Source organism: Myotis yumanensis, unplaced genomic scaffold (assembly GCF_028538775.1).
Source record: "Myotis yumanensis isolate MYYU_CA2020_CCGP unplaced genomic scaffold, mMyoYum1.0.hap1 SCAF_1, whole genome shotgun sequence".
Lineage (NCBI taxonomy): Eukaryota > Metazoa > Chordata > Mammalia > Chiroptera > Vespertilionidae > Myotis > Myotis yumanensis.
This window is the reverse complement of record NW_027223752.1, coordinates 176,684,561-176,694,491: the sequence shown is the minus strand read 5'-3', so window position 1 is coordinate 176,694,491 and position 9,931 is coordinate 176,684,561. Positions and strand designations below refer to the sequence as shown.

The window sequence follows — 9,931 nt, the reverse complement described above, 5'->3', positions numbered from 1 at the left end:
AAACCCCGAAGACTACTCTCACCAAAACTCGGTTCGCAGCGCAACTGTTTTCCGCGGGGCGGCTTCAGCTCGCCCCAGCAAGCCCGAGCGCTGGGCTCCGCGGGTCCTTCCCCGCCCGCGCGGCGCGGCCGGACCCAGCCCCAGGGCGAGGCCGGGGGCGAAGGGGGCGGGGCCTGAAGCGAAGGGGGCGTGCCCAGGAGCGGGGGCGGGGCCTGCAGCGCGAGGAGGCGGAAGTTCCCGCGGCTGGTGAGGGCGGCGCACGCACTGCGAATCATTTGTCAGCGCTCGTCTGAGGCGGAGGCAACGCCGCGCGGGACCCGAGGTGAGTGGCCACCCGCAGGGGATGCGCGACTGTGATTCCCCATTGGGAGGAGGGGAAGTTAGCGGCTGGCGGGCGCCGCCGGGCGCGAGGGAAGCCCAGCTGGGAAGGCAGAGGGGGCGCATCTCGCGCGGGGCGCTTTCTCAGGTGCTTTCTGGACGCGGAGCGGCGGAGGTGGGAGTGCGCCGTGGGGAGAGGAGCGCCCGGGCACGGGCGGCGCGCGGGCGGGCGCGGGGCCAGTGGACGAGCCTGGGGAGTCCCTGGAGTCCGGCCGGCCGGGACGAGCGCGGCAAAGGCGCGGACGCGGGAGCGGAGCGCCCTGGACGGCGAGGGTGGGCGCGGAGAGGCCCCCGCGCGCCCCGCACCGGCCAGCCGGCTGCTCCGGGCGTTTCCAGGCACCCGCCTGGGCGTCCGCGTCCCCCCGCGTCCTGCGCGAACCTCTCTCGGGGGTGCGGGGAGGAAGCGGGACTCCCTGGGAATGGCGTGTTACTTTTTGTTTCCTCTCACGCTACTGAGAAGCATTGATTTCCCCCGCAGATTTGTAGGCTATTTTGTAACCTGTTGGGGGAAAACTTCCCGAAATAAAGCTCGTTTAAAAAAAACAGATCTGCCGCGAACGCCAGATTTATGAACACTTGTGTGCTTGTTGGGGCTTTTCTAAGACGGTGCCTTCGGGGCGTTGGACAGTCAGTGGGGAAAGGAGGGGCAGAGCTTGGAAAGAGAATTCGTGGTGGCGCTGGGCAGGGCCGGTCCAGGGTGTGAGCGCCGGATCCTCTCCCGAGTCCGCCCTCCCGACCGCGGGGACGTCGGGACGCGCCCGCCGCGGAAGCAGCCGGCGCGCAGCCTTATTTGGCAGCGGGGCTGGGCGAGAACATCTGCTGGGACCCTGGCTCGCTGGCCGCGCTCGTCCCTGCCCGTGGCCTCGGTTTGCAGCTCTGCCTCCGCTGTCGCTCAGCCTGGGGGACAAGAGGATCTCAGGATAATACTGCTCTTTCATTTCAGACCCAGAAATTCTTGATACCCTGAGCAGTCCATCAGGCATTCTCTTTCCCCCCATTCCCACCCGCCGGAGAGACTAGGCTAGGAGTGTGGGAAATCACCAAGCTTCCCTCCCAAGGACCAGGGCGAATACACGGTGTAGCCGTTCGTTCCCTAAGAGAAAATCCAGAACTATACAGAAGTGCCAACATTTTCCGCGAGTTTGAAAGCAGAATAGGCTGCTATTTCCTGCCTGCTTGGTATTTTAGGAAGAGTTTGGGCACTCGGAGCCAGATGGAGGAGATCTGGAAAAGGCCAGAAATATTACCATTGCGTAGGGCAGCGGTTCTCAACCTGTGGGTCGCGACCCCTCTGGGGGTGGAACGACCCTTTCACAGGGGTCACCTAAGACCACCGGAAAACACATAACTACATATTGTTTTTGTGGTTAATCACTATGCTTTCATTATGTTCAATTTGTAACAATGAAAATACATCCTGCATATCAGATATTTACGATTCATAACGGTAGCAAAATTACAGTTATGAAGTAGCAACGAAAATAATTTTATGGTTGGGGGTCACCACAACATGAGGAACTGTACAACATTAGGAAGGTTGAGAACCACTGGCTTAGGGGGTTAGACTATTTTAAGACAAATGAAGCGAGCAGAGGGAGAATGCTGGAAACGACACTGACTAGAAACGTAGTGTGGTTATGACTTCGCCAGTGATAGAAATTTTAATAACAAATGGGGTAAGTCAGGAAGGGAACTCCCAAGTAAAAAAAAGGTTGCATGTACACAGGTGGATACATAAGTACATTTTCTTGTAGGGAACAGTGGGGCCAGGAGAAGTTGAGCCTGACTTAAACACTCTTCTCTTGACAAAGATTAAAGATTAAAAAAGAAGGAAGGACAGGCTGATCGTGAATACCTGTTGGCTTTATAAACCTCTGATTTGCATGATGTGTCTGTATCAAAAGAGTCTTTTCTCGTTCTATGAAAATCTTTATTATAGGGGGAAGGATTTAAATTACAGGTGGCTCTTTATTATCCCCCTACTATTTGTTTTCATGTGTATTTAACAGTTTTGCTTCTGGTTTGGCCTTTGGTCTTTTTAATGCCCTGTGCCTATACATCAGTATTGAAGTAATATATTTTTACTTAGTACTTCACTGTACTATTCATTTAGTTTCTGGGTAGTTGCCACGTCGATTTTCACTAATTTAATTTTTCAAGAACCAGACTCATTTAAAAGTTTTGCCTCAGTTTCTTCTTATGAAAAGATGGAATCTATTTGCTTTTAATATACCCAGTGGTTCTAATATCTACATCTGCCACTGTCAATTTGGTGTGATGGCATAGAAATTTTGAATGGGTTAAAGAAATATTGTAAGACAGGTAATACAAGGTGATGATTTGATTAAACAGCATAGATTTTCTAAGGAAGTGTGTCTTAAAAGCTTTTTTGAAAATGTAGTTTTAAAATTATTAAATTATACATGTGTTATATTTTTAATATTTTTAAAGAAAGAGGGAAATATTATGTTTCTTGGTATTACATCTTAGAAAATCTTCATTTCTCCCATTTTCCCCCACCCACACATAACCACCATAACAACCAACCCCAGACTTCAACTCATATTTTTTTACTTTAGTTTTTTGTTATGTAAAAGTGCTGCCATGACTGGCCAGTGTGGTTCAGTTGTTGAGCATCGACCTATGACCCAGGAGGTCAGGATTTGATTCCCTGTCAGGCACATAACCAGGTTTCAGGCTGGATCCCAGTAGGGGGCGTGCAAGAGGCAGCTGATCAATGATTCTCTCTCATCATTGATGTTTCTGTCTCCCTCTCTTTTCCTCTCTCAAATCAATAAAAATATATTTTAAAACCAGAGGCCTGGTGCACGAAATTCGTGCACTGGAGGGGTTTCCCTCAGCCCAGTCAGCACCCTCTCACAATCCGGGACTGCTGGCACCTAACTGCTTCTGCCTGCCAGCCTGATCAACCCCAACTGGCTTTCCCTGCTGGCCCGATCGCCCCCAACTGCCCTCCCCTGCCAGCCCGATCGCCCCAACTTCCCTCCCCTGCCGGCCCAATTGCCCACAACTGCCCTCCCCTGCCAGCCATCTTGTGGTGGCCATTTTGTTGTGGCCATCTTGTGACGACATGCAGGTGGTCATCTTGTGGCAGCAATCTTGTGACTACATGGGGGTGGCCATCTTGTGACGAGATGGGGGCCACCATCTTGTGATGACGTGAGGGCATGACGGTCACCTAGGCTTTTATTAGTATAGATTTGCTACCATGGGAGTCCTTATAAGCGCACTTACAGCAAAACACAAAAAAGAAGGCAATGAAGTTCTGTTTCTTTTCTAAAGCTCTTATTCCCTTTCATTCATTAAGATTATACTCCTACCACATTTAGTCAGTCTCACTATGTGGTAAATGCTCACCCTCTACTTTGCCTGATGAGGTGTGTGTAGAAACAAAAAGGTTCTGATTGAAATATCACTGTGCTAGAGTGTTGCCTATCATGGCCTGTCTGAAGAAAAAGTAAATGTTACTCCAAGTGTGGAATATATCACATTCCTATAAGAGGAAATCCAAGTTATAGTTTATGATTGGGGAGAATAGTTTTGTACATGAAAAAACACTAATTTTAAAGAATTTAGTAAGCATGAATGAGAGTCTATGAATTAGCAGTCCTTTTCATATGTTAGAGTAATTTAGAATTTAAGTAAGTGAAATTGAAGATCTTTTGCCAAGTGCAGGCAAAAGAATGCATGAGGTAGAGGGAAGAGAAAATCATATTGAATTAAATATGAAATAAAATCTTGTTCTTTCTTCTATATATAACTGTTGTAAAGTACTTGGAGTTAAAGTTTGTATGTAAGAAGCCACAGATTGTAGCAAGTTGTAAAACTGATCAAGTGTCTAGAAATATATTCTAATGTGGGATTTTTATACTATGGAAATTGGCGTGAGTTTAGAAATTGTATGTTAGGTCATATATTCCTTTTCTTAGACTGAAATGAGAACTTAATATAGACTTATGCTCTATAGTCCCTCAAACCCCCAAAACAAAATACTGAGCATAATTTAGTTGGGTTTATATTAAATACATTTAAATATGTAATAGGGCTTCAAGTAAATATTTTTTTAACTATCTGATTTTCTTTTCACAGTTTCACACTCTGGGATTGGACTCTGAACCACTAAAACCATGAGCAACTACAGTGTGTCCTTGGTTGGCCCAGCTCCTTGGGGTTTCCGGCTGCAAGGTGGCAAGGATTTCAACATGCCTCTGACAATCTCTAGTGTAAGCAAACTTTACAGATTTTATTACAGATGTTTATTCAATGCTTAATCCTGGAAACCTCAGGACTAATTCTCTGGATGACCTGTTCTCTACTTACTACAATTGCGTATGGGATTTGATCTCAACAGACTTAGTTACCTGAAATAAAGGATGTAGTGGGCGGGAAGTTAACAAGGATAATTGATTTCAATTTTTGTTTATTTTCAGTTTCCCTTCATCACCTTAAAGATAAAATGCAAAGCATTTATCTAGGGGGTAGACTTCAGATCTTTGAACTGTAACTAATTTGGGGAATTTTCTGGATCTTAGTTTCTTCAGATGTAATATTAGAAGGTTGTATTAATGGAATTTTTCATGTTCCTTTCAGTTCCAAAGCTATTTATTAAAAACTGTTGATCAGTATTAATGAAATGACTATTTTTGGTGTTATTTCCTCAGCTTACTTTCTGGTGAAGGTGATGGCCAACAGTAAAATGGCCCAAAGCTACTTACCTTTGAAGAAGAAATGAAAGACTTGGATCTCCAACTAGATAGTCAGTCTATGAATATTTGAGACTTGGCTGCTTACCTCAGTATGAATGAATTCTGTATATACATTTTAAGGATATGTTTTCCTGATGATGTTGATGAGGGGAGTAATTATAGCTTTCATTTATTAGGGCTTGACTGTGGCAGGTACTATTTCAATTACATCACATGTAGGTAATTATTGCTATTAATTACTTGTATAAATTTCCAGAGGTTTTTTTTTTTTTTTGTATATTCAAATAAATGTGAACATCTTCTCCCCTTTTACTTATATGGTAGCGTATTCCATACCTTGCTTTTTTTCTGAACAGTTTACCTTGAAGAACTTTCTCTATTAATATAGGATTTTCCCCTATTAATAGGGTTTTTTTGTTGTGTGTGTTTTAAACAACTGTATAGAATTCTCTTGTAGAGGAGTAACATTTAACTATCACCTGTGGAAGGTTATTTATATTGTTTCCAATATTGCTATCACAAACAGTGCTGCAGCAGATACCATATATGCGTAGTTTTGCATATATATGTATATAATTTTGATAGGTTGTTTAATTTACACTTGAAATAGTGGTGGTATTTCCATTGTCCAGAACTGTCTATTAGTTCATATGACGAATAGACATGTGTGGAAGAGATGGCTTTCAAGCAATTATGTTATGCTTCTCCCTAATAATAAATTTTATCTTAAACTTAAGTAGATTGTTTCTATAATCAGATATTTAGAAGGTTATTATTTTCTTTAATTACATATATAGGTATACATATATGTACATGCTGCTTCTTACAATATATATTCAACTTGACTTTGAAAGATTAAAAATAAGTTTGTAACACATGTACCTATTAAAATACTTCAAATCGCAGCTTACTAATGAAGTGTTCTTGGCTGTGGATTTTTAAATACTTGTCATTGATTTATCACTAATTTCTGTCTTGATTTCAGTTTTTCAGATTTTACAAGGAAATACATACGTGTAATCCAGCCTGCAAGTTTTAAGACTCTGTGGTTGGATGAAATTTTAAATGGGCAGTATCTGTGTAGAAATGAGTCTTTTGATTTATTCCTGTTTGAGTGAGGCAATTTTTTTTTCTCCTACTGAAGGAAGATCTATTATGAGGAAAGGAACAATATTTGAATACTGTGTGTTTTTATGTACTATTAACATTATATTAAGACGGAATATCCTATTATATGATAATGGACTAAAAAAACCCGTTTTTTAGTTAGCAATGCTTCCATTTGTGCTGAAAAAAAAATCCAGAAATAATTGAAGCCTAAATGAAACAAACTTAATCATCACTTTGTTGTTTGGTAATGGAAATGCAAATAGGTATGTAAATATGTGGTACTGTGCCTTTTAAAAAGTTTTCTGTGCTTCAGTTCCCTGGCAGACAGTTTGAGGCGCTAGCTCCATTTGTGATGCTGATAAAACAGAACACGGTGTACATATATATGTGCCCTCCCCAGGCACAGAAGAAATGCTTTCCTTGTGTAGACAGAGTGCTAATTAAAGGATTTTGAACACACTGATTCAGAGAAAGCACGGTAACAAAGCTGCTGAGTTATTTCTGTTCTCTTACAAAAGTCTCTGCCATCTCCTGTGACCTTTTTGGGCCTTGTGCAGTGGGGCATGCAGTTCATTCTGGATTGGAGAGGATGGGGAGGGAGAGGGAGGAGAGAAGGGAATGTTGGCTCAACTGTGCTGCTAAGCTGTTGGCTTTTCATTGTAGTTATTTTTAACCCCTTGTGCGGTTCAAACATGCCTAGTAACATTGCCTAATAAAGATGTATGCCTAGGAACTAATTTATATTGTAGTAAGATTATTAATGTTACACCTCATCTTCTCTGGTTATATTTATTCTGCCTTTATGTAATATATTTTAGTGGTCACCAGATTAATAGTTATCAAGAAGCAATTAAAACCTGAACGCATGCCTTAAAACATGTAATTTAGTGATTTTTTATTTTAATAGTGTGTATGAAATTCTAAGCAAGTTCTGGAACATAGTATTCTCTCACTTATCTATTACCATAATATCATTATAAAATTAAAAAGAAAAAATTATTTAGAGACTTGAAACATCAAATCTCCAATAATTGTAGGAAACATAGCAGTTATGATTTTTTACCTTATAGTCTGTTGGAACTGAAAAAAAAAATCACAAGTTTGTCCTTAGATAGGAAGCTGCATCTTTAGAGTTCAAAAGTATACAGCTTTTCCTTGGGTCAGGTATTATTATTTTGAACTACAAAGGGCTATTTATGTTCCCTTATAACATTTGAACTCTATGATATGGAATGTATTTGAGATAAATAAGCCATTGGCTGGGAATTGAACATTCTGTTTTCTTGAGATTTTGTTGTTACCAGCATATGAATATGCTGAACATGACTTGTATCTTAAAGTATAAGAACTGTAAAAATTTTAATATTTCACCCAAATTTGTTCATCACCTATATTATATGAATTATGCATTCCCTTTTAGTATGTTGATTTCTAAGATAAGATTGGTAATTTCTGCAAACTCTTAAGAGAGTCTCAGATTGCCATTAACTGCATCATCATGAGAGCCATTGTCTTCAGTTTCCTATTCTTAAAATGGAGTGCTGGCTACAGGAGTTTGCAGGCTCTTTTTATGACCCTGCATTTATGGAATTGCCTTGAAACCATGGAATGTGGGGATGGGTTTTATTGTAGCTGTGTGGGTTTGTTGGTCTTTGCCAGTATATTTTATAAGAAATAGGAGACCTGTTTTACAATTCAAGACCATATTTTGGAAAATTGATGTTTCTCATGATGGAATTACAAGAAGAATAACATTTTTGTGAATAACATCTTTTTAATACCGTATCGTAGACTTGAAGTACTCTGCTGCATGTTATTTTCTGATGTATGAAAATAACATGCAGTTATTTAAGTAAGAGTATTTTACTTAAATGCCAGTATTTGGATTTTCTGAGGATCTCCCATTTTTTCATAAAAACATCTACAATGTTTCTTTAGTAGATAAGAATGAGGTCATGCATTTTGTTTATTTTTATTAATTATTTAAAAAATTTTTATTGTTGAAAGCATTACAGATGTCCCCTGTGTTGTTTTCCCCTCCCATGGACACCCGCCCCTCTGCAGCCACATCTCACAAGCCTTTGCCACACTATTGTCTGTGTCCTTGGGCTATGGGTATCCTAGCTAATAAAGAGGGAATATGCTAATTGACCCTCATGCCATCGCAAAAGATGGCGGTGCCCACAGCCAATAAGGAGGGAATATACTAATTGACTGCCACGCCCTCAAAATGGTGGTGCCCACAGCCAATAAAGAGGGAATATGCTAATTGCCACACCCTCAAAGATGGCAGCACCCATAGCCACAAGATAGTGGCGCCCAGTCCCCTCAGCCCTGCTGGGGCGCCTGCCTCTGGAGTCCCCCAGTCCCCTCAGCTCCCTAGCCACCCAGGGCCACCAGAGGTGCAGGTAACCAGGGCCGGCCGAGGTTTGCGCTACCGGCAGTGGCAGCAGCAGAGGTGTGATGGGGGCGTCACCTTCCCCTGATCACCGGGTTGCCTCCCACTCCTGAGGGCTCCCGGACTGTGAGAGGGGGCAGGCTGGGCTGAGGGACACCTTCCATTCCCCCCAACCCCCGTGCACGAATTTCGTGCACCAGGCCTCTAGTATGCATATAATATTCCTGGGTAATCTCTCCCTCCCCCTCTGAAATTCATCTGTCTGTTCATGGTTCTGTGTCACTGGATCTATTTTGTTCATCAGTTTATTTTGTTCATTAGATTCCACATATGAGTGAGATCATGTGATATTTATCTTTCTCTGACTGGCTTATTTTGCTTACCATAATACCCTCTAGTTCCATCCATGCTGTTGCAAATGGTAAGAATTCCTTCTTTTTTACAGCAGCGTAGTATTCCATTGTGTAGATGTACCACAATTTTTTTATCCACTCATCTGCTGATGGGCATTTAGGCTGTTTCCAAATCTTAGCTATTGTAAATTGTGCTGCTATGAACATAGGGGTGCATATATCCTTTCTGATTGGTGTTTCTGTTTTCTTAGGATATATTCCTAGAAGTGGGATCACTGGGTCAAATGGGAGTTCATTTTTAATTTTTTGAGGAAACTTCATACTGTTTTCCACAGTGGCTGCATTCCCACCAGCAGTGCATAAGGGTTCCTTTTTCTCCACATCCTCTCCAGCACTTGTCGTGTTTTGTTGATGGTAGCCATTCTGACAGGTGTGAGGTGATACCCCATTATCGTTTTAATTTGCACCTCTTGGGTGATTCGTGACTTTGAGCATTTTTTCACATGTCTCTTGGCCTCCTTCTTGTATGTCCACTTTGGAGAAGTGTTGGTTCAGGTTCTTTTCTCATTTTTTAATTGGATTGTTTGTCTTCCTTTTGTTAAGTTGTATGAATTCTTTATATATTTTGGAAATTTACTCCTTATTGGGTGTATCATTGGCAAATATGTTCTCCCACGCAATGGGCTCTCTTCACTTCGTTGATGGTTTCTTTTGCTGTACAGAGAGGTCAGGCATTTTAATACTCAAATAATAACTGATTCTCAAGAGTTAGGGGAGCATCAATTGTTACCAGCTTTGACTCGATTTTAGTTGGATTTGAACAGCAGGAGATATTTACTGTTTCCTGGAGTATGGATCCCTGTTTGGGAGTGTGACATAGAACAGAGAAAGACACAGCCTGAAATATTTTGCTGGGAATTCATTTAACCAGCAGTTAAAGGAATACTTCCTAGAAGCCATTGAAG

At 42.1% G+C, this 9,931-nt stretch overlaps 1 protein-coding gene across 8 annotated transcripts in view; it reads left to right on the top strand.

Annotated features, from left to right (window-relative positions):
• The first annotated feature begins 238 nt into the window (after positions 1–238).
• Positions 239–9,931, top strand: part of PDLIM5 (PDZ and LIM domain 5) — a 224,209-nt gene continuing 214,516 nt past the window's right edge. For 7 of the 8 annotated variants that reach the window (XM_070392626.1, XM_070392620.1, XM_070392611.1 and 4 more), the window contains exons 1-2: positions 239–322; positions 4,489–4,622. In XM_070392626.1, coding sequence (XP_070248727.1) covers positions 4,527–4,622 — 96 coding nt within the window. In that variant the 5' untranslated portion in view covers positions 239–322; positions 4,489–4,526. Of the gene's footprint in view, positions 323–381; positions 494–4,488; positions 4,623–9,931 lie in introns of those variants that run through there. The other variant, XM_070392593.1, reaches the window with a different exon arrangement.